The following is a 24356-nucleotide window of genomic DNA, read 5'->3' on the forward strand; positions in this document are numbered from 1 at the left end:
GCGTCCCAGCCACAGCAGGAGGAGCCTCACTGGCTGCCCCGACCCTGGCTGGATTCAGCACCATTCCTGATGGAGCTGATGGGGCGGGGCGGTGGGGAACAGGGGGGACGTGGGGGCAGTCGGCCACAGTGGTGGGCTTAGTCCTGTTCCTGCCCAGAGGCCCTGCCCCACTCCTCCTCGGCCACAGTGGGGGGGGGGTCTCCATCCTCCCACACCCCCATGCACACAGCCCTAGAAGCCTGGTATTGGATTGGAATCCTTCACCATGTTTCAGTTATATTACTATAACAAATCAGTCAAAATTCCATTTTACAGTTAAATATCACAAAGGTATAGACAGTTTACTGTTCGAGCAAGTTGTGCATTAGAAACAAACACACCAAGCAAATTATAGTGCAAAGCAGTCCCCACCCTCTTCCCAGCTCCAGGGCGGTTCTTGAAGACGTGAGTGGGGCAGGCATCAACGCTCAGCATGACAATATGTCACAATGGATCTGCACCCTCCACCGACAGGCCTACAGTAGGGTGGTCTCGAACCCTGCGTTTTCTTGTGCTTTTCTAAAAATCAGTGTGTTTGCCTAGCATAACTTCAAAGTAGCCTTGTAAATAGGGAACCATTTCTACAAGCCCAGGCCCTGTGTACCCACCATGGGCCTTAAGACTCAGCACGACTTTTAGTCCAGAGCTGGGAGGAGGGTCAATTTATTTCCTGTCCCTGCCCCTATCAAGGCTTGGATGTCAGGAGGGGGCAGAAATCTAGGGCGGGGCTACAAAGTGCTGGGCGCTGGGAACCCGAGGGTGCCTCCCACACAGGCCTAGGCCAGTCCGCAACCACAGAGAACAGGAATGAAGAAGATACAGGACAATGGCTTTGCAGCTGCTTCCTGAGAAGGGGTGGGGAGTCCCCCTGGGTGTATGGAGTCAGCAGGACACCCCCAGCAGCTCTTTTGAAGAGGTGGAGACGGCTTTCTCCAGTGAGGGCAGGACGAGAGAAACTGCAGCAGGAAGGGCTTGGACAACGAATGCAATCACCAGGACTTCCTAACCTGCCGGTCAGGGGGTGCCCCGTGTGCTCATCTGGAGGCTCTTACAGGTTGGGGGCGGAGCAGCAGGCCGAGTGCAATGGCAGACAACCACGAAGGAGCACTCTGTAGGGGAGATTTCTACATCCAGAGGATGTGGCTGAAATAATTGCTAAAAACCACATGCTGTCTACCCCTTGTAAGTTTTGCCCCTTTCTACACAAGCCTTCCTAGAACTGAAGAATTCAGACTCGGGAATCCCTGCAGCCTGAACCCTCGGGCAAGGCTTGTTTTCCCACGTGCAAGCTAAAGGCGTAACACCTCGCCTCTGAGCAAGTGGGGTCAGAGGGGGAGGGGGCCTGAGCTCTTTCCACTGTTCTGCCATCACCTGGCCACTGCTCTCCACCTCTGGTACGTCCCACCCACCTGTACCAGAGCCCCCAGGACATCTTCTTGGTCTAAGAGCCACATGTGTGAGATTCCAGCATCTCACCAGCGTTTCCCTTGGTCCCCCCCAGGGCCAGCCTTTGGGGGATGTCGGCAGGATGCTGCTAAAGGAACATGACCTGCAGAGGAGGTACCCAGGTCCCAACGATGCCACGACTGGGAGAGGGGATCTTGTTCATTACTATCGGGTGTTACCTATAAGAGGCTGTGGGTTTGAAAATATTTGACTGAAGCTTCTTTTTCTAAAATCAGCTTAAAAACTTTTTGTTCAAGACGGCTTTTGGACCATAGATTGGTTCAAGGTGAGGGGCTGGAAGGTGCACTGGGGGGGTGCAGGGGTACACAGCTTGGCTGGACTTGGGTGGGACAGGTATGCTGACATTGGGCCCCAGAGCTTTCTGCTAGTTCCCGTCTGGTCCTTGTGCTCTCTCCAAAAATTGCAATTTTGAGACCAGCATAGGGTGAAGGGGGTCCTTGGCCCCCCACCATGAAAACAGCGGGTGAAGCCTCGGGCTGGTAAAGTGCTTGGAGGCCCATCTGCTGGTGCCGTCCCCGGTTGTAGGGAGCTGCTGCCACAAGCTAGTCTACTCCAGGGCTTGGGACCCCCGGGGCAGCTAGGTAGCCACAGGGGCTCCGTAGCTGTTAGAATTGCGGGAGGACTGGCTGGGGGTACCTTCATATCATCTCCGCCAGTGATTTTTTGGGAACTCTGGTGGGTCCCTTCCCCATCTATATAACGAGGAACCCCCTCTTAGGGTGGGGTGGACTTTTCAGTTCTGCCTCGGTTTGTGTAAACACGGAGGAAGGGCGGGGCCTATGGGTGTCTGAGGAAAGTAGGATGGGGAGGTCTTTCACGTGGGCCCTGCGACAACCCTGGGCCTCACTGGAGACAGCCAGGTCACCAGGGGAGGTGGCAAGAGGATACTTTACCGAGAGGGAAGTGGGGAGAGATGGCTAAGATGTGGGTGGGGGCCGTGCCACCCCTCTGTACAAAGCTGTGGCTGGACTGGATGCTCTCGGAGCCATTGTCAGCTCTGGGCCCGTAACTGCCCCAAGCCTTGTAGCTGGGCCAGCCACTTGCCGGGAAGGTTCCTGGGGTCCCTGCTTCCACTGGGAGCAGTCCACTCTGACCCGGGAGGTCAATAGGGCCTCCACACTGCCTCGTCCATGCGGCCCGGCGTGCTCAAAGCGGTGGGCGAGTTGCTGTGGCTGCCATCGGCCTCCACGCCGTCGCTCTGGCCACCCAGGCTGGGGTTCATGAGGTTGCCGGCGGCCACAGAGGCGGCACTGCTGGTGCAGGAGGCCAGCATGCGGGTGGGCGAGCGGTCACCCCCGCTGCTGCTGCCGGCCACCATGGAGAACTGGTAGGAGCCCGAGGATGCGCCGTAGTAGAGGTGGTAAGGGGACGGGTTGGCCTGGAAGGGCCCGCTCTGGTTCTGAGGGGCCCCTGGGTAGGGCGGCGGGAGGTAGGTGTGGTGGAAGCGGCTGGTGGCCGGCATGCTGGCCACGCTGAGGCTGCTGATGCTCGTGCCCGAGGGCGTGGCGCTGTAGGGGAAGGCGGCCGACATGGCCCCCGGGTAATGCATCCTGGGGTCCGGGAAGCGGCTCTCCGTGAGGGTCTGCAGCGCTGGGAAGGAGCGGTCGAACTGACGGGGATCGGAGAAAGGGTTCAGGTCTGAGGTGCCTGGGGGATAGCAAGAAAGACGGTCAGTCACAGCTGGACACCACCCCAGTGGCCTTTTTAAAGAACGACCTTGGTAAACAGGGTCAAATGCATGTGTCGGGGAGTGGGGGGGACTGGGCTTCGGGTGCTGAGCACACAGTGGAGTACACAGATGCATCACAAAGGTGAACACTTGAAATTTATATATCTTCTTAACCAATGTTGCCCCAATAAATTTAATTTAAAAAAAAAAGAACCACTTCAGGGCTCTGGTTCATAGGCCCGGGGTAGGGGGCTCCCCGGTTCTACATCTGCCTCTGCTCTTACCCCTCGCCTCGGCTGCCTGGGGGCGGAGCCCTCCTGACTCTGACACAGCCCTGCCTGGGAAGCAGGTGGGAGCAGGCACCTGGGCCTCAGGTGGCGGTGGGGGCCTCCCCGGGCAGATGGAGGAGAGAGGCCTCTTCTTTACCTCATGGACTGACTCCTCTTTACAAGCCAGCAGTGCAGAGGCCTGCCAAGGGGCTGAAGGTGGCCCCACCAGGGCTGCTGGGGGTGCGGGGGGCTGACAGGGACGGTGCAGGCCTGGCCTGGAGCTTCTGCCTCCTTCCCTCCCTTCCTCCCTCCCTCCCGGTGAAGAGCTAGCGAAACTGTGGGTGTGCAGGGCGTCTGCAATGGCCCTGTAGAAGGGGATTCAGAGCCTGCTTTTGCAGATAGGAACACTTAGGCCGAGAGAGAGATTAATTTTCCGGAGGTTGCAGAAAGGACTCAAACTCCTCATGAGGCCTCTGCTTTCTGCTCTTTGCTGGGGTGCTGTGCACGCCCACACCTCCCCTTCCTGGGGCAGGGAGCTCGGTGAACTTATGCCTGTGCGGTGGGGGTGAGATCCAGAGCAGCTCTGTGTGCCCCTCACCTCCCACACCTCGCCCTGGGCCTGTGTCTCCAGGGCTGCCTTGCAGACAGTAATGAGAGGCCACCAACAGCAGTGAGATGGCAGCCAGAGGGGCTTTGTGGCCTGAACCCTGCCCTTGTCAGGGAGAGACCGAGTGTCCATCCCAGGTCCTGCTCCAGCTCCCACAGAGTTGCTCCCCACAGGACTCTAAGACAGCCCCTGTCCCCCACTTTTGTATTTACCCACCCCCAAAACCTCAGCATCCCAGGGGCTTTGGGATTGACTCTAACTCCCTCGGCAGCAAAACTGAGGCCCAGAGAGGGTGAGACACTTGCCTAAGGGTCGCACAGCATACTGGACCTGGCACCAAACCCTAGGGTTCTAGCTCAGAGCCCTGCTATGGGCCTGATAGGTGGCTGTCCCATCTCTGAGGTGGCACAGCGCAAAAACTAACTGTGCGGTCCCTGCAGCTGGATACTTATCTGGGGTCTGATACTTCCTAGCTGTGTGTCCTTAGGCAAGTCACTTAACCTCTCTCTGCAGCAGCATTCCCTTGTGAAACATGGAGACAGGAACGGATCCTACGAATTAGTTAATACATGGCACATGCTTAGACAGGGCAGAGAGCAGAGACCTGTGCGGGTCACTGCTGCTGCAGCGGCTGTGACACTCCTTGCTCTGGGCCGCCAGGAGAGCCCGCCCACCCAGGGCTCTGCCAAGATGATCCCCCAACCCTGGGCCTTCCTTGTGCCCTGGCCAAGGGGGCGACGCTGCAGCAATGAGGGCGCGGATGAGCCCCCAGCAGTGGTCCCAAGGGAAAGTCTGTCTGTCCCAACCCCTCTGTGTCACCCCGCCACAGAGGGTTCAGGGACACCAGCCTCTGCCCCCAGGTGGCTCCCGGTCAGCACTGTCCCCTGTGACTGAGGCTTGCCTGAGGACGGAAAGCTGCAGCTGCCCTCGGGCCTCTTGTTTCCCCAGATCTGCTCAAGGTGCTGTGTGACCTCCGGTGAGACTTGCAACTTTTGGGGGCTTTGGGGTCTTCCCAACTCAGGTGAGGAGTGCTCAGCAGTGGGCTCTGGTCCTGGTTGTGGATCAGAATGGGATGATTCTCCTGGGCTCAAGGTGGGGGGCTGTGGGGGGCAAGAGTTCTCCTGGAATGCCTAGCACCTTCCCTACCAGGTTCCTTGGCTGCTCAGTGCTGCCTTGAAGCCTCGCGGGCCAGGGGTGACTGGGCTGCCCCTCAGAGCAGCAGGGGAGACAGCCTTGTGGCAGCACCTAGCACCCCAAACACAGCCGAGCTCGGGGCTGACTCCTCTGCTCCGAGCCCAGGAAGAGCGTGCTGCCTGTGCGTGCAACAGGAACTCCTTTCTCAAAGCAAAAGCAACCCAAATGGGGAACCCAGGATGAGACATCCGGGCTGTACCAAGAAACACAGGCCAGGCCAGGTGTGTGTAGCCGCTGGAGTTCACATGGGCCACAAGTTCTGAGCTGGGCCCGCCCAGAATGCCACTGTCCCCTCCGGCCTCCCTCCCAGTGTGGTGGGGAGGTGTGTGCCCTCAGCACCCCTGAGGCTCCTGCCCCAGCCCCTCCCAGCCCAGTAGCCCCAGGAAACCGGAGCTAGCCGGCTGTCGAGCAGCCAATCCCAACACTGGAAGGAAATGTTTATTTTCTTCTCCAAATTGCCCCAGCTGCTGCATGGTGGCTGAATGAGCCCTTTGAGCTGTTAGAAGCCCCCATTGTGGGCAGCCGCAGCTGGGGGGGCTGGGGGCTGGGGTATGGAGGGGACGGGGCCTTGGCACTGCTTGCCAGTGACCAAAGCCAGGGGGGTCAAAGCTATTAACAGGCACCAAGAGAAGTGGTGGGGGGGTCCTGAAGGGATCCTCAGGATGGAGTCTGAAGGTAGAGGCTAGTTCCACCAGAAAGAGAGGGACCATGACAGGGCCCCACACCCAGCCTTGCCAATGCCCCTCTATGGCAGGTACCTCCTTCTTCCCACTTTACAGATGAGAAAACTAAGGTTTGGAGAAGTGACTAGCCTAGGAGCACACAGCCAGTGCCTGGCAGAAGAATTCCAAGCCCGGTACATCTGACTGCAAAGTTCATCCTCCTTCCGTGGTCCTGGGTGTCAAGAGCCCTTCCTCTCACTCCAAAGGGGACTGGCATGGGCCGGGGAGGCCTGGCTGGGTTGAAAGGCCACCTAGGCAGCCTGAGGCCCAGTGCTGTGGGTGGTCAGGGAGGGGCTGGGGCCCTGCCCAGGGTGCAGCAGAAGGGGAAGGGCTGGGTCAGCCATGCCCTCCCTTCCCACACCCCAGGCCTTCCCTACCTCTCCTCCCAGCCCCAGAGTGGAGGCAGGGGCTTTGCCTGCTGCCCAGCTAGACCCTGTCCTTTGGGGCTGGACAGAGAGTGGGTAGCCTGCCTCGGGCTCCCTCAGGGTTGAATCCCCAACCATGTCCATGCAACTGTGGGAGGGCAGAGGTAGGCTCTCCTTCCCTGGGAATGCCACCTGCTGGATTCCAGGACTCCCTGGCAGGGGCCCAATACCCCACTGGGCCCCAGCTCTGCCCATGGCAAGGTGAGGCCTGCAGTGTTAGGCTGCTGTACCTTGATGAATGCTGGCCTGTGGGACACAGGAGCCCAGACAGCTTCGGGGCAGGGGTGGACATGAGCCCAGAGAGCAGAGTACCTCCCACTGTCTCTTAAGGTCAGATCGCAGCCTCAGCCTCCCCCCACCTCCAGCTCAAGGGCTGCCCACCTGCTTGGAGCAGCGGGACCTGGGGCCCTTCCCCCCCTACCAAGGCCCAGCTTCTCAGGCTAGAAGGAGAGGGACCTTCTCTTTACATTAAAGGCCTATATCAAGTCCGCCACCATCACTGATTTGTCAAATGGGTTCTAACCAGGCCCTGGAGCACCGAGAAAGAATGACAGCCACAGAGCGTGACATCAGCCAGCCCTCCTGCCTCTGCTCAGGACTGCTGATGAGTGCGCTCTGCTCCAGCCCGGCCCAAGGGCCAGCTGTGCACAGCCTCCTGTGCCCAACCCACTGGCTGACAGAGCCTGGAGAACAGTAAATATTCATCATCCAACCATTTACTGAGCCAGGTGTCTACCTACTCTGGAAGGCCTGCCTGAGATCTAGCTTCGATTGCACCTGCTGTATCCATCCAGGCAGTGGGGACAGAGACCCCTTCCTGGGCCTCAGCCCAGAGGCCTTCCTCCTCCCTTCTGCTTGGGAGGAGTCTCTGGGCCCATGGGGCCTTTCCCAGGAGATGCTGTGTACCTCTCCAGGGCTGCAATGTCACTTTACAGTTTACCAGGCTTGCCTGAGTGCAGTAACAGCATCTGCACGTCACCCCAGTCCTGGGCAGAGGCATTCACCACCCCATTTTCAGATGAGAAAGCTGAGGCTTGCAGGGCGGGGCATGCTACTGGGTACACTGTGAGACAAATGCCCCTCCCCAGGGGAGAGGGATCGCCTGCAGGACAGGGGTCGCATCCGTTCCCGCAGATCCCGGGGCCAGGCGCCAGCACGGCACGTGGTGGGTGTCGATCAGTGTTTGCTCTGTGAGTGAGTGAAGGGTCTCGTCCAAGCTCGGGCACAGAGCTCCCCTCAGGAAACATCATAGGAGCGAGTGAGCATGGCTGCCACCCTAGTAACATGAGGGCAACGCAGCCAACAACCTCTGGGGGAGCTTTCGGCCTGGAGCGCAAGGATCACATCTGGGTCCTCATTGACCTCCCCCCCCAGCCCCTCTGTCCCCCGCCCGTGGCCCCTGGTGTGCTGTACCTTGGATGGGGGTCTGGGCCTGGCTGTTGAAGTGGCTTGTGGTGCTGAGTGAGCCGCGAGGGCTGGGCATGCTTGGTGTCACCCGCATGCGCACCCGTTCCAGGTCCCCGAAGCGGTCAGAGAATGCCTTGGTCTGGTCCTCCAGCTTCTGCCGGTGCCCTGCAGAGCATGGGGAGCCCATCAGCGGCTGGTTTCCAAGAGTCTCAGCGGGACAGAAGTGCCTCGCTCGTGGGGAAGTTCTCCCTGAGGTCTAACGTTAGGCCACTGCAGGGAGAACCTTATACCCACCTCTTTCCTCAGGTTCTCCAAAGACTTTCTGAACAGACTGCGGTCCTATGTACTGCCCTGGGGCCACCATCGCGGTCCCACCCCTGCCTTCTTGAGCAGGAACACTCATTCTCACACCCAAACCTCCACAGCACACTGTTTGGCAGGAGGGGGCACTGAGGCAACCGGCATGGGCAAGCGACTCCAGCAGGCTCCGGTGGGGAAGAAGGGTGAGGATCCAGGAGGGCAGCAACCCTCGGCCTCCCAGCATCCCAGATGCCACCCCTCGCACCTGGGAGGCAGCCCTGGAATGGGTCTGGCGCCCACCCCTGCAGCCCTGAGTCCCCTGGCATCCACATGCTTCTCCTCTCTGGGCCTCAGACAGAAGGGAAAAGCCACCAGGATGCTGAGAAAAGGCCCCTCACTGAGGGGCTGGACTCCTGTCTCTGACTGGAAGCTGGGGACAGGGGACCAGTGCACCTGCCTTGGGACACTGCACTTGGAGAACGGGCCAGCATTTCCCATACCCCTCTGCCATGGCCCACACGGGAAGGACCCCAGCCTGTCTCCCAGGCCCTAGAGGTGCTGGAGGCGCAAAAGCGGCCATGCCTCTGGCTGCATGCAGTGTCTTGAAAGATACCGGGCTTACAGGTATACCACACACACACACACACACACACACACACACACACACACACTTTTCAGTGAATCATTTTACATTTCATAAGCAATACATGAACGTCTGCAAAAATAAAAACACTACAGGTAAGGCAATGGCCCCTTTGAGCCACCCAAAGCCCCTCCCAGAAGTCCCCACACGCGGTCTTTCCTTCCAGCCCTTTTTGGTTTCACATGCATGGAAAACAGAGAGCATGTTTCTCATGGAACTTTCTGGAATGGTGTCAGCCTGCCTGTATCATTCCGTCACTTGCTCCTCCAGCAGCACACCCTGGGGCACTGCCTCAGTTTGCTCATCTGTAAGATGGGGAGGGTAAGCCAGCCCCCTGCAAACAACAGTTCCTGCAAGGAGCCCGAGGAGGACCGCACTGCTCTGCCGGGGGGTGCCCCTCACTCCTGCTCGGCAAGTCCCCAGCAAGTCCCCTGGACACGGAGTCTCCTCAGCCGTTCTTCTCCGATGAGCACTTCAGTTGTTTCCAAATTTCCCACATTAGCCCCTCACAGGCAAGACCCCCAGGGACACCCTTGTTCACACCTCTGTGTTTCTGGGGATTTCTTTAGGGCAGACGCTGCCCAGCCCACCTCAAGGCTGGCCCATTCTGCCCCACCCGACCCCGAGGTAGGGGGCTAGGCAGGCACCAGGGCCTTTTCTTCTTTTCACAGGCAAAAGAAATTTTCAAGAGGTGAAGAGGCTTGCCAGAGATCACAGAGGGAGCGAGCAAAGGGTTTCCTGGTTCTGGGGTCTCTTGAAAAAGAAGCGTCGGAAGGGGCCAAGGGAGAGGGCAAGGCTGGCTTGAGTCCTTAGGTCTGCAGTGACGTGCAGAATTTTCTAGACTCACAGGGAGAGAAGAGAGAAGTAGGTGGGAGGTAAAACAGAATTCACTGGCCTTCCTGGGGCCTGAAAAAGTGCTGACCGCCCCTGGGAATGAGGGGCGGGAATGGGCCTGATTTCTGCTGGTTTTCACAATGGAATGCAATGGATTCTGGGACCCCCGGGGCCTCCGTGCTCTCTACACGCCCCTGCCACAAGCTCTAACGGGCACCTGAGATTCCTTAGAAACGGAGCAGGTAGTCCCGGGGGCCGCAGTGGGCTCAGCAAGTCACCAAGAACCGGGAACCCACTTTCTCCCATGAGGAGGCTCCAGGCCTAGAGCCCAGGGGACAGGTGGCCGCTGGAGTGAGACCACAAGGCCTCCAGCCAGTCCCCCCACTGCTGCCTCCCAGGACCCTTGGCAACAAAGAGAAAATGTGAGTCGGCTGGAGCTGCGGCCGAAAATTCAGATGCCTGTGAGGACTGGGCAAATCAAGTAAATGAGGCACACGGGATGGGTGGAGACTGGGGCAGACCAGAGACGCCGCTCCTGGTGAGAACAGGGTAGTTAGGGTAGTAGACCAGCTGACTGGTGCTCTGACAGGGGCCCGGCCCAGTGTTGCCAGAGCTTCCAACTGACCAGGAGAGACCATAAACCTGCTGTCATGTGAAATCTCCCATATTTTGTATGTTGGCAATTAACTCAAATACCGAACAACAACAAAAAAGCCAAACTGATCACTCTGTAGGACGTGCCCTGCCCAGGGGCTGCCGGTTTGTAACCTCCAAGTTCAAAACTTCATTATCTGGGGAGTTGTGCAACATCAGCCACCAAGAACTGGTCAGTGGATACCCCTCAGGAGGTGTTCTCTGCGGGGGACGGGGGGGGGGGGGGGGGGCGCGGGAAGGCTTGGCCTCAGCCCTGGAGGAAATGCGGCCCTTGCTGCTGAGGCCGCCGAAAATGGCAGAGCAAGGAGACAAACCGGGGAGCAGATGGATTCAGAACAATCCCTACAGGCAGGAAGGCGGCAGATGGACCTGCAGACCGCAGACTGACCTGACAGCAGCTGGGGCACAGGGGATCTGGGTGCCTCGGTCAACCACAAACCTGGAGGGGCCAACGGGGCCACACCAGAGCTGGTGCGAAACCTCAGGCCCTGCGACGATCGTTACCGGCAAACAAAGTCCCGTTTCTGAGTCACACTGCGCACCAAGTGTTCACAGGTGCTCTTGTGGCCCAGCAGGAGGAGGGCGGAGTTCACAGCAGGCTGGGGTTCCAGGATGGGCCCTGCTGCTTACAGGCTGGTGGCCTCCCTAAAGTCACACTCCCCTCCCTCCACCCCAGGCCGCAGCGCCCTGTTGCGGCGCCCTCGCACGTTGCGGTGCCGGCCAGACAAGGTGTGTGGACACTCCCCACCCACGCGGGTCACTGCCATGTTGACCAGACCTGCTACCCCAGCTCATTGCAAGGGAGGCAGGCTGATCATCCTCACCGCAGAGACCAGGGCACTGGGGCCAGGACGGTGCGTCTTGTCTGGGACGCAAAGCCAGGACAGCAGAGCCAGCACCGTCCTCCAGAACCCAAGAACTAAGAACAGGTAGGATCACTGAGGCTTCAGGATGAGGCCCATGGAAGCGCGTCTAGGATGTCAGTCAGGTCCCCAGAGCACATGCTCCCGCCAGGTGTTGTTCTGCCTTCACATAGGGCAGAGTTTCTGGAGGAGGGGAGTTTTAACAGCACGCTGGGAACTGCTCCCTCGTTGCTGTGGAAGGCGGGAGCCGTTGCCAGGCAGGGGCACAGGGAAGCCGGGGAGGCTCCCCGTGGCAGGGGTGCCAGAGAGTCTTGGTGCCCTGGGGCCCTAGCCCTCTCACTGGGAGCAGGAGGGAACTTCCTGTGCCCGAGGAAAGAAGATGGGCCTGCAGAAGAGACCGCTTTCATTTGGCCACCCACAGTGGGAGCGGGGCGGGCATCTCCTGCTATGCCACAGTTTCCCCTCTGCACAGGCTGCTCACCGAAGCCCCTCCAGCTCTGAAAGCCCCTGAGTTAAGATTGCAAGGATCAGCAACTGGCCTGAGAGGGGCCCCAAAGAAGAAGGCAGGGTTGCTTACTCCAGGGCTCAGCCACCGCCTCCTGCTACTGTTCCCAGGGTTTCTCGAGTATTCTCTGGCTCCCACACTTCGGAGCCACAGGCCAGGCACAGCCGGGCCAGGAACACTTTCCTGCCCTTTGGGGGCTCAGTCTGGGAGCCTCTCCCCCAGGAGGCCCCAGTACTGAGCCCTGCAGCCCCTCTGCAGACCGAGAGCAGCAGCAGCTTGAGTGGCACAAGACAGCAGCCACGCTTCCCAGATGCTTCCTCCACGGGGTCTGAGCTGGGTCACGCGCTGCCGCGGTTCACCCTGCGCCATCCCACCTGGAAGGTCTGCCTCAGTCCCTGTTTCACAGGTGAGTAAACTGCGGCTTGGAGACGGCCAGTGACACGTCTGAGGTCACACAGAAAGCGCCTGGCCCCCCTCTCTTCCTGGAGCCCATCCTGAAGGACAGGAGCCTGGGTTCTGAAAACCTGGGGCTCCAGACAACGGTATCGGGGCCCAGCCCAGGCCCAGGGCCCAGAGAGGCTCTCTGCAGCCCCAGAGGACGGGCCTGGGGAGAGGATGGCAGGGAGACCTTATCAGGCCCTGCCCCGCTCTGAAGCACAGCGCTGAGAGGCCGACTTGGATCACACGCCGCTCTGACCTGCCAGGCCCCTCTCCTCCTCCAGGACCCTTCCACACCTGTAAGATGGTTAGCACACCATCGACCCCCGAGAGTGAGGAGAGCTGAGGACAGACCCCACGTGTTTAAAAAGACAGCATTTTGGCCCTGGCTGGTGTGGTTCAGTGGATTGAGTGCTGGCCTGCGAAGCAAAGGGTCTCTGGTTCGATTCCCAGCCAGGGCACATGCCTGGGTTACTGTCCTGGTCCCCAGTGAGGGGGCATGCAAGAGGCAACCACACATTGATGTTTCTCTCCCTCTCTTCCTCCCGCCCCCTCTCTCTAAAAATAAATAAAATATTTAAAAAATAAAAATACAGCATTTTGCGGGGGAGATAGGGAGAACCTTGGCCCACGGGACCTGACTTAGTCTGCCCGTCAGCCTGCAGCAGCTGGGCTCAGACCACTGACAGCCCTTCAGAACGTCACCAAGCACTGTGCCAGGTGGCCCACGCACATTGTCTACAAGGGCCACGACCCGCTGAGAGGCTGCTACGGTCACCCCCATTTTACAGATAGGAAAGTAGGGGCACATGGTCAAGGTCAAACACAGAGAGGTTGGCACACTGCAGGGAGCTTGGCTGCTAAGGTCTTGACTTCCTCAGGCCTCCATGAGAGACGAGCTGGGTTGCCTGGCGAGGAGGTCTGACTGGCAGGAAGGCAGCTCAGTGTCCTGCCTCAGCTGGGTGAGGGGGCAGGAGGCCAGCAGGGGCAGAGAGGAGGGAGCAGAGGAGCTAGGCAGGGCCACAGGAACAGGGTTGTCTGGGGAACAATGTGGGCCCCAATTATGGGGCCCTTCACCCTATGAAGCCACTCAGCTGCCTCCTCGGCTGCCCGGCGCGGCTCTGGTGTGGCCACAACCCAGACACAGCAGCCACTGTCTGCCCAGCCGTGGGGTGGGGCACCCGGGCCCTAGGCCCACTCTGCGGCCTGTCAGGAGATTTACACCCGACTCTTAACAACCGCGTGGAATCTCAGGCGGGTGCTGGGCCCGGGGTGGTCTGCCGTGAATCGGCCCCCTGTGAGCAGATGAAAGCCGGTCGGGGGCTGGCGGGGGGCCAGCGGGCAGGGAGGCAAGCAGCTCCTTCCCAGGGCTGCAACTGGGGCTTCCAGCGGCCTGGGGTTGATTAGGGGAACCAGGGAGGTCTGAGGTTAACCCCTTCCCTCCTGCTGGGTGCACGCCCCTGGGGATCATGGGGGGCCAGGAGTGGGTGGCTCTCCTCCATTGGGGCATCCCTCTGCCCACACCTGGAGCTGGGGACAAAGCTGTGGCGACTCTAGAACCCTCAAAGGCCCAGCTGCAGGCAAAGGGTTGCTTTTCCTGCCCATGCTGTCTGGAGCCGCCAGCAGCCAGAATGCCTGTTTGTCCCTTCCCTCAGGGCCCTGCTCAGATGTCACCTCTTCAGGTGGTCTTCCCTGTCCCTGACCCTTGCCAGGCCCCATGCCCTACACTCTGGCCCCTTACCCCCAGCTTTGCTTTTTTTCATAGGACTTCACACGACCTGAAATTAACTAATCATTTGTTTATTCCACAATAGTTACCAAGCACCTACTAAGTGCCTGTGTCTGTATTCTGGGGTCTGTACCAGTGCCCGGCAGAGCAGAGGAAGGCACCTCTGCCCCATGGAACGTACACAATAGTGGGGAGCGGAGAAAGGAATAGAATCCACGAGTGAACTAGAGAGCGTCTTAGACGGGGCTGGGTGCTCGAGGCACAAGGAAAGCTGGCCAGCGCAAGCGCGAGTGGGGTGCTGCTGTGCGCCTCCAATTTGAAACAGGGTGGGGTCAGGAAAGCGCTCACCGCAGGGTCTGAGGAGAGACTCCAGGGAGGGGTGGAGGGCGCCGTCAACCTGGGGGTGTCTGGGGAGGAGTGTTTGGGGGGGGGCGGTCAGTGCAAAGGCCCTGCGGCAGATCTAAGACCAGCCAGGCGCCCAGGCCGGGGTGACCGAGCAGGAGGTGGTTGAGAGGGAGAGAGAGGAGCAAAGGCCCAGGTCAGGGGGAGCCCTGTTGCCACGGTGACAACAGAATTGTTTAGCATCTCTCTCCACCCCTGTGTGAGAGACCCGAGAGGGTGAGAGCCCATCTGTTGGGTTCACAGGGCTGCCCCCAGTTTCCAGAACAGTGCCTAACACATGGTAGGTGCCTAGGAAAGTATTTGTTGAAATCATTCCATGTAAATTTGGGGAAGGGCCCACAGGCCAGATGGCAGGGCTGCCCCCTCTCTGCCTCAGGCAGGATTGAGAACCTGGGTCTGACCTTTCAGGTACCATCACCTGGGAAGCCTGGACGATGTGGAGTGAACTGAGGTCCATGACAGAACTGCCAGGCCCTGTGCTGCCCCCGCCCAGCGCCTGGGTCCCGCTCAGCCACCTGCTTTGTTACTAGCCCTCAGTGACTATGAGGGACACCAGCCTTGAGAACCTCAGAAACCAAGGCCACACAGGCAGGAAGCCACCAAGCCAGCCTTCAAACCCAGCTGGCCACCTGGCTGCAGATTGGGCATGCTCTGCAGGGCACTGGAGGGGAACAACCCAGCCACAGAACCCACAGCGGCCTCAGGGATCTGCAGGCTCCACTCCTTGGCTCCCTGGACCGGCAGCTACTCCCACCAGCCCTGCCCTACCGCACAACAGGCTCCGCCCTCACATGGGGCTGGGGGTTACAAAGCAGGAAAAAGAGCCAGAAAGAAAATCCTATGATAATCCACAAGGGTTCTTGGGCACTTCCTGCAGGCTGGGCAGCTGTACATTGGTTTAATGCTCATAAGAACTCCCCAAGAAGATGCTAATATCACCCCCACTTTACAGATGAGCACACGGAGGTGAGAACGCCCTTCCAAGTGGCTGGCTCACTTTCCTGAGCCCCAGGCTGGAGCCCTGGGTGCACCAAAGCTCACCTCTGGACAAGGGCTTTGCCCCTTGGCCTGTCTCCTCCTGGGACCGCTAAGGATCAGTTAACAGCGACTTTGAACAGGGCCTGGCACTCCAAGAGGGCTTGATGACCGGCAGCAGTTAGGCTGATCTCTTATCTCTTACAGGTAGGGAAACTGAGGCCCTGAAAGGGGTGGATTTGTCCAAGGTCACAGGCTGAAGGCCAGGCTGGGACTGGAACCCAGGGTGCTGGGGAGACCTGCCCTCCTTCCACAGCTGCTCTTTTTGAAAAATGAGCTTCTGCTAAGATTTTGTTTGAACAAGTCACTTTAAAAACACTGAGCTGGCCTGTGCCAAGGCCCAGAGAGGGATGCCATCTGCCTTCAGGTCACGAAGCAAGCCTGACCTCTGATTCGGGCTTATCTCCAGGCCCAGCTTTCCCTTCCTCTTGCTGCCTCTTCCGGTGCCACCCCTCCCCCTCCAGCTCACTGCAAGAAGGGGTTGCCTCAGGTCTGGGGGACCCCGAGAAAGAAGAGCAAACAGGTGGGGGTTGAGTGGAGGCCAAGTCTCCCCCCTCAGCCAGGGGCCTCAGTGGGGGCCCAGTGGGTAGCTCTGGGCTGGGCCGGCTACACATGGAGGGCTCTGAGGGGTTCTGGGCACTGCCCAGGCCCTGGGAACTTTCCTGCCAGGTTCCAAGCCCACCCCCCGCTCACATGCCTCTCCGCACGGGGTGCTCACGGCTTTGTGGAGTGGCCCCTACGTACTGCATCATCATACTGAGCCCAACAGTGGCTCCTGTCCATCCTGATTCTGCCCCTGGAGACTCAGAGCAAAACATCACCTCCTTCAACAGAAGCTTACACCTCTATTGCCTCGGCCTCAGGTTCTCAGCAGCCACCCAAATGGTGGTGGTGGTGTTGGGAGCCCAGGGGGGTGGCCAAGTACCAGGGGTAACAGAACACCACCATCCAATGACTCACAAGGAGCCTCCCTCTGCTGCAGCCAGAGGCTACCCACCTGTGGGCACTGGCCACCAGGCCTGCAGGGTGGCTGGTACTATCCCACTTCCTGGAGGAGGCAGCTGAGGCCCTGAGAAGTCAGCAACTTGCCCAAGGCAGGCAAGCTGGTTCAGAATCTGCTCTCTGCACAGTGGCCTACAGCTCACAAGGGCTTCCCAGGCATCATCACCTCCAGACTTTGGGGATCACCGACCCAGTTAACAGATGACAAAACTGAGGCCAAAAAGGAGGCATGACTTGTCCAGGGCTGTGAAGCCCAAGGCCAGGGCATGGACACACCCACGTCCAATCCTAGCAGGAATCTGGTCAGAATGGGAGCTGACTGCCTTGGGGCCTGAAGACCCTGTGCAGGGACTCAAGGGAGGCTGAGGGAGGCAGCCCTGAGAGGCCTGGGCAGTGCTTCTGGGGCCACTGGGCCCAGCTCTGAGCCTCTCCCAGTAGCCAGATACTGCGGTGGGCCCAGGAATTGGACAAGCAGGCAGCCAAGCCTGCCCGATTCCCAAGAAAGGCCAGGCCCAGGTGGTCTCACTGACTTTGCCCTGGCAGAGTCCCTCTCCCGTTCTGAGCCTCCTGGGCACGGGCAGAGACCAGGAGCGTGTCCTGCCCCAGGCCAGCTCCATCGGGAATCAGGATCAAAGGCTGCCTCTGGGACCCTGGACGCACCCCTCCCCCACCGCCCCGACCCCCCCCAAAGCTAAGACAGTGTGAGGCCCGGGCAGGACCTCAATGTCCCCGGGCCTGGATTCTCTCCTCACTGGAACTGGGCGACTCTTTGGTTCTGGCTGTCACGAGGATCCCACATGAGACAGATGATAAATGCGAGAGTTTTCTAAACTGCAAGAGGCCACGGTTACCAAGAAAGAGAAGGACAGGGCAGCTCTCGATACAGCAGGAGAACATGCACGAGTGAGGGACAGTCCAGACGAGAGCTCTGCTCAGAGCTCAGGACGCAGGCAGTGCAGAGATGGCCCTCTGGTTCTTTGTTTCACTCACTTACTCGCTCACTCGTTCAGCCAGGGAGCACCGGCCTCTGGCCCACTCTCTGGCAGCTGCCCCTCCAGTTTCCCCACTCCCACTGGGCAAACTCCAGGTCCTTCAGCAGGCAGAACCAACTAAACACAAGCTCTCTCTGATGCTAAAATGCAAAACCAGGGCTCCCTACACTTAGCAGGTGCTCAATGAATATCTGCAGAATCAAATTTGCATTCCTGATCTTGACAGCGTGGGTCCTGGGGTGAAAGTGCCCAGGCTCTGTGAGACTTGCGTAAGCCCCGTACTGATTCAAAGAGCGAGCTGCCAAGGAAGGGTCTGGCCTCCCGCAGCCACGGGCAGAGGGAGCTGGGGTGGAATAGGGCACACCTGGCCCAGCCTCCAGCCCCCCCAACACACATTCATATTCTCTCTCTCTCTCTCTCCAGCCTTTTCCAGACTCTTTTTTTCCTTAATGGTGTAAGTCCATACCCCCCAGCAGGCCCCCAAAGGCAGTCTCCCACTGGAGAGGGGCTCCCCTGATTCTGCCGTCTCTCTATCCCAGCCTCTTTACCAGCCTCCCCAAGTCCCGGCCAAGCAGAGAGGGTCTGGGGCTTTGCTGGCAGGCACACAGTGTGTGGAGGTGCAGGGCAGTGGACCACAACCCCCACAGGGGTGCTTCCAGGACCTGGTGCCATCTGGCCATCTGTCTGACCTCGGCAGCTGCCCTTCCCGCTTTGGACCCTTTCCCCCACCCAGGGGACTCAGTGGCTCTGGCACTTACGTCTGGGCTCTCGGGGTCCATCCACAGTCACCTTGATGGCTCGGTGGTAGGTGGCCACCTGGGTGGGGTTGGTGAACACGGTGATGGTCAGTGTGAAACTCTTCCCTGGGGGGGGAGAGGGAAAAGCAGGAGGTTAGTACCTAGAGCCACTCAAAATATGCAGGTCTTCCACCTTGTTTGCCTCCCCAAGAAGCCCCCAACCTTCTAGAAGGGGTAGGTCTCTGTCCTTTGAACCTGGGGAGAAGATGGGGTTCTGGGTAAAGTTCTAGCTGCTGGGGTTGGCATTCAAGGCCCCGGCAAGGCTGGCACCAACTTTATTGCTCCCACCTCCCCTGCTGCTCTGGCTTCTTTCCTCTCTGTTTCTTGTCCCGTTTCTGCTGTTCTTCTATCCAGAGACCATGCAATTTTGGGATGGGGAGTAAGGATGGATATCTATTTTTTCCTCAAAGTAATTAGTGATCTTTAATAGAAAAATGTGAGAACACAAAAGATATAAAATAGAAGAAGAAAATACTCATAGGTCTCCTAGCCAGAGATAAACCCTGTTGCTATTTGGGTATTCTCCCCCCTGGTCCTTTTTAGGTGTGTGTGTGTGTATTCAAAGAGTTGCAGTGATTCTAAAATATATATTTTTGTACCGTTTTTTTTTTCACTTAACATCACATCATAAGCACTTTCCCGTGTCATTAAAAATTCTTCATAAACTTCATTTTTAATGGCTGCAAAATATTTCAGCTCACAGGGGCCTCAGCTTTTATTTATCCATCTCCTTGCTCTCGGGGAGTTAGGCTGCGGCTAATTCCTTACTGGCGTGTGCGGCTGGGGCTGGAAAAGGGCTGATTTGGGAGCTGCCGGCATTTCATTTGCAGACACAACTGTTATTTCCAGAACTCTGTTCTATTTTTAAATAGACAGTTGGCTCCAAAGTCTCCATTCAAAATTCCTGAGAGGGGAAAAAAACTTTTAAAATAATAATAATTTATTTTTTACCATTTGAAATAAAATGAAATGACCTTCTGTTTATAAAAACCTTTGTCCACACCTCTGCACATTTCCTTAGCATAGATTCCAAGAGGTGGTGAGTGACTTCATCACCTCAGAGGGTGGGGGCGCAGTTAGGGGCACTGATCTCTCCAGCGAGATGACTTCGGAGAGAGGCACAGTGACTGGCGCAAGGCCGCGGGTCTGTCGAGGTGGAAGATCTTTTAAACTCTCCCGACTGAACTCGCCTTTCGTCTGTTCCCAGCGAGAACGAAACTTTTTGCACGTTTATTATCAGCCCTAACGCCACCCAAATTACGGCTGGCTGCGTGCGTACTCATGTACCCTTCCCCACCGAGGCTTTAGTGCCTTTCAGACGTCAGTCCACGTAAAGCTTGGTAACACTTTCCACCTCCTGCTTGTGGCCGCCAGTTTCCCAGTTCGCTTTCTGACTCTGCTTTGCATTCTCAGTTCTACCTCTGGCTCCTGATTTCTCCTCTCGCTTCTATGGTTGGGCAGGTTGCTCCACGTAACGGGGAGATGAAGGGTTACCTCTCACAAACTGTGTTCTCTTTCTTTTCTGCACCTAATTCTTTGATTCTCCTGGGTTGAAGGGAAGCATTTCTCCACCAAGGGCAAGCCCGGTTTCCCGGCGCCTTCCCCGGAGCGAGAGCACCCCGCCCCCACTGCTCTCTGGTGTCACGAAAGCCTCTGCACAAATGCCATCGGGAAGGTGTGGAGGAGCTTTGCCGATCCCCAAGTCCAGCTTGGGCTCCGGTCTGTGCTGCCTCTCCCTGGACCCCAGTTATAGACTTGGGGACTCCCTGACGGCAGGGGCCATTGGCTCAGGGCCCCTGTGTCCCCCAGGGCTGGCTCAGGGTGGGCACCGGAGCGGGGAGCCGCCCAAGTGGGCCCCTCTACTGTCCCTGTGCTCCCAACAACTCCGCAAGGCAGGCAGGTGGGTTCTGCTGTCCCCACTTCACAGGCGGGAGATGACCCCTCAGGGCGGGGCTGATGGCACAGTCGTCTCTGTGTGGTTCTTTCTGGGTACTTGCTGGTCCAGTGATCCAGCGATCAGCCCCAGGAACAGGGGACTCCAGAACAAAGTAAACCAGCAGGGTTGCTGGGGCCACACCGAGGAGCCCAGGGCTCTGAGATATCAGGGCTAGGGGAGGATGGTCCTCAAATTGAGGTGTGACTGGCACTAGAAAGAACAGGACCGCTCTGGAAGGGTTTTCCTGAGCCAGCCGGCTAGAGGGACAGACATGGCCCAACTCTCTCAGACCACAGGGACACTTTCCATGCAGATGGTCTAGGGGATGCTGGGCAGGTGGGCTCTGGCTCCCTGCCCACCCCCTCCAGGGCCCCTCCTCCTGCTTTCCTTCACTCTGAGATCATTTCCCTCCAAGACACCCCTGCCCTCAACCAGTAAGGCACTCTCTGGGGGCCCTTGGGCCTCTCTGTCCCTTACCTCCTTGGTGCTGCAGCGTGCTGAGCCATGGGGAGTTTAGGTGGATGGCCAGAGGGCCGCCAGGCCGGATGGGCCCTGACCCCCTCCAAGTGCTCCTGTTTGTCACCTCAGCTCCCTCAGGTCTCCACTGAAAAGTGAGGCCCCCTGGTCACTTTATCTAAACTAGGGGTTTTTAACTTGGTATCTGCAGCCGCCTCTTAGAACTGAGTGTGCCTCTGAACTGGGATAGGACAAACAAAACAAAATGGCGATTGTATTGTCCCTAACCTCCAAATGAAATTTAGCATCTCTCCTGAGTATGAACATAGGCAATAAGCCACAAAGCATTCCAGAAGTCCCCGTGACCTTGTCACAGCAGACGTCATACGTAGTTACATATCACATTACAGGTATTGCAGATTTCTCTAAATATCTCTTATGTTCGTCACTGCTCCAAAGTCACAGTCGTCATCAGCCCCATTGCTAGACCTCCCTATTTAATATGCTAACAAAGCGGCACATTTATAACAATTTAAAAGACATCTTGCTAACTATGTTTTCACATAATTGGCCTTCATTGTAATCCTTTGTATTTTGTTTTGTTCCCTAAAAAGCATTATTCTGAGACTGTCAGAGGGTCCGTGGGGTGAAAAATGATTAAGAACCTCAATCAGAAGCATCATAGACCCCCCACTCCTGCTCTCCCTGCTTGAATTTCCCCTAAATTCTTATTATGTCTAATAATTCATCAACTTACTTATTTTGTTTGGTCTCCCTCTACTAGACTGTAAGTTCCCTGGGGGCCAGCATTTTTGTGTTGTTTACTGCTGTTTCCCCAGCCTCTAGGAGAGTATCCAGCACACAGTAGGTGCTCAGTAAATGTTTACTAAATGAATTAAGGACAGAGGTTACTGCTCCCATTTTATAGATGAAAAAACTGAGACACGGGACAAGGAGTTGTCCAGGTCACCCAGTACCCAGGCAGGGCGCAGAAAAGGGAGAATGTGCCGGGGCCAGCCCCTCCACACAGATGCTAAGGACCCGCCGTGAGACCCGGCAGCACAGCACAGGCCACTCCCGAGGTCACCAACCCTCCTCTACAGCTTCCTCCCAGTTTCTAGGCCTGGCACTACCCCTTCCGGGTACTCCCAGACAGGAGGGAGGGGGAAGTGGGGGAGGCAGGGCCTGGGACCAGGAGCAGGAGTGGGAGGGCAGAACAGGGACCCTGCGAACCAGGGCTGAGGGAAAGCTGTCTTTCTGAGTGCCCCCTGCCCCCCTCGGTGGCCTGGCAGCAACCCCATCTACCATCTCTCTCCCCCTCTTGGAGGAAGGAGCTGCGAAGACAAAGGAGGAGGACAACTTTGTGCAGGACCCCTGGGAAAATGTGCAGTCGGCCCGGAGTCTAGGAATTGCAGATCCAGGCACCCCAAGGGCTGGCCCTGCTTGCGGGGTGAGAAGTCCCAGTCTGGAAATAGTTGTCCCTCGGGGCTCTGAGTGGCCCCAGACATTCCCGCAGGACCTGGGGCCCTGGACCACTCAGCACGCACAAGTGGGTCTGACAGTGTGACCTTGGGCAAGTCCCTGTCCCTCTCAGCCAGGGTTCCCATGTGGGATGTCCCAACCATGGGGCTCCTGGATAGTGGGAGGGGACATGTCTCAAGGGACCTCTGGATTTTCTTAACACTGGCCAAGAAGCCGTCTACCTTCTCCTCACCAGTGGTCCCCCCAAGCCTGCAAGCCACACGTCACCCCCAATCTCTCTCCACCTACTACGATTTCTTTTTAACCATTTATTGACAGTTCGAGAGCCCCTGCTCTTCCCACTGTGGCCTAGGCCTGTGGCCGCCTCCTGGAGGGGACTTTGGGGGTTTGGGGGCGATGCAAGCGTGCAGGGCTGCACTGGGCAGTGAAGCATTCGTTCCGCCTGCGTGTGAAAAGTTTGCTCGTAAAGACCCTCTGAGCTATGAACCTAACTAAAGTTTGCATAAAACAAGGCACTCCCCGCCCCCGCACGCTTTTAATGTCTACTGAATTTTCCAGGAGGAAAGACAGGTTTTAAAAAATTTTTGTTCAGAACTTTGCCAGGAATTGTTCCCAACTCCAGAAGATCATGTCATTGACGGCAGCGCCGCATTCAGACCCTGAGTCGCGGGCACCTTGCCGGTCTGGCTGGCTGTGGCTGTCACCGGGCTTCTGCCGGGGTGTGAGCGTCTGCCCACCGAACAGTGTGGTCTCACCCAACGTCTGCATATTCAAATAGATATTTTATTACAAATTACTTTCCCCCTTTTCCATTAGAGCTAAAGAATTATACAGATTTTGAAACTGCACATAAGCAGAGAGGCTAGGTTATCTGCGCATTTCACTGTGAGGCAGTAAAAGGTGCATTTCAAATGACTTAAGAAGGGGGCACTGCATCTGGTGCGGGGGGATCTTGGCCTTAATCACTGCAGGAGACACCAGTGACTTGGTTTCCTTCCCTCCCTTTTCTCGTCCCACATCTTCGGGCTAACCGTGAGCTCTGAGGCGGTGGTATGCGTCTGTCTTTCACAGAAAGGCATCTTCCTGGAATTGAGACAGAATCAAGGAACGAAAAGCAGGGAAGCACGCCCAAGTTCCCGTCCGTCTTCTTAGTCCTGGCAGAAGTCAGAGAGCCAGGGAGAGGCTCTGGCTCCCCAGTGCCAACCTGTCCCTACTCCCGAAGCGGCCCAGACTGTGTCAAGCACTGATTTGTTCTCTCTGCGGGAATTTCCCAACGGGCAGGCCGGGCACAGCAGATGCGCCGCTGCTTGCCACAGGACCCCTTCGCACTCCTTCCTCGCTGCCACCCGCCTCCACTTCTCCCACTCAACAATTCACACCTTCTGGGTTTCCCCCACCCCCGCCCAAACCGCACCAGAGTCAGAGAATCAGTGACAGTCACCACTCAAAAGGACTTCAAAGATCTCCTCTAGTCCCAGGCATTTGAAGTAACAAAATCTCTAACACGCAGCCAGCTCTCAGCATATGCCAACTGAGACACTTGTACCAAGTTCCTTAATCCTCCCCAAATCCCACAAGGTCGATATCATTATGATCCCCTTTTTTACAGATGAGGAGACGGAGGCACAGGGAGATTAAGCCATTTGCTCAATGTCATCCAGCAAGTCACTGGTGGAGCTGGGCACTGAAATCCAGGTTTTAGAGCCTCTGAGGTCTGAAAGCCTCATCAAGTTCCGTAGGCGTCAGAACTCCCACTCAGGCCTCTTCCTGCTGCCCAGGACTACTGAGGCTGGTGAGGGAAACAGCCTCCTGCATCCACTTTCCAGAGCCACAATCCAGCCTCAGACAGCTGTGCCCGCTCCAAGGGTGTGCTGTCCAACAGCGCTTTGGAAACCCACCGCCCTCCTGGCAGGCCCTGCGGGGTGGGTGCAGGTCTGTGGGCATTAATGCCACAAGGAAATCATTTTCAGCAGCAGGATGGCCAGGCAAGGTCTCAGGTAAGTCAGAGAATCATCATCTCTTCTATGTCGCACCCCCTAGAAGAGGGGGATCTGGTGCCACATTCCTGGTGCCGTCCAAGGCTCCGGGGACCGATCTTGCCTTCTGCCTGCCTCCCAAGGGACTGAAGCTACGGAGGGCCTCCCTCACTGCCACCACTCCTGGGCTGGCAGACGGGGCCACCACCTCGCAGTCGAGCGGCACTCAAGCAAGCCACCACCAACCAGTGGCAGCTAGGGACTCTCCATTCAGGGCTGGGGCTGGGATTAAGTTGCAAGAGGCTTGAGATATTGGGGATGACAAAAGGAGCTTGGAGACTAATTAGGAGCAGCAATGAAAGCTTAATTCATAAAAGCAAACATTTTCCATCCATCAACCTGCAACCAGTTACGGGCAACGTTTGAAAGAAATCTGTGCGTGGGGAAGGGAGCCAACAGGAACAGGAAATGTTTGAAAGAATGTAAACTATTTCAGTTTCATAAAAAGTAACA

General features: G+C 57.6%; 1 protein-coding gene across 2 annotated transcripts in view; it reads right to left on the reverse strand.

Annotated features, from left to right (window-relative positions):
- Positions 1-263: 263 nt before the first annotated feature.
- RUNX3 (RUNX family transcription factor 3) overlaps positions 264-24356 on the reverse strand; it is a 60987-nt gene continuing 36894 nt past the window's right edge. For both annotated transcript variants that reach the window (XM_024554100.4, XM_071220856.1), the window contains exons 4-6: positions 17955-18059; positions 7806-7964; positions 264-3153 (exon numbers count right to left, since the gene is read on the reverse strand). In XM_024554100.4, coding sequence (XP_024409868.3) covers positions 2609-3153; positions 7806-7964; positions 17955-18059 — 809 coding nt within the window. In that variant the 3' untranslated portion in view covers positions 264-2608. The remainder of the gene's footprint in view (positions 3154-7805; positions 7965-17954; positions 18060-24356) is intronic.

This window comes from Desmodus rotundus, chromosome 3 (genome assembly GCF_022682495.2).
Source record: "Desmodus rotundus isolate HL8 chromosome 3, HLdesRot8A.1, whole genome shotgun sequence".
Lineage (NCBI taxonomy): Eukaryota > Metazoa > Chordata > Mammalia > Chiroptera > Phyllostomidae > Desmodus > Desmodus rotundus.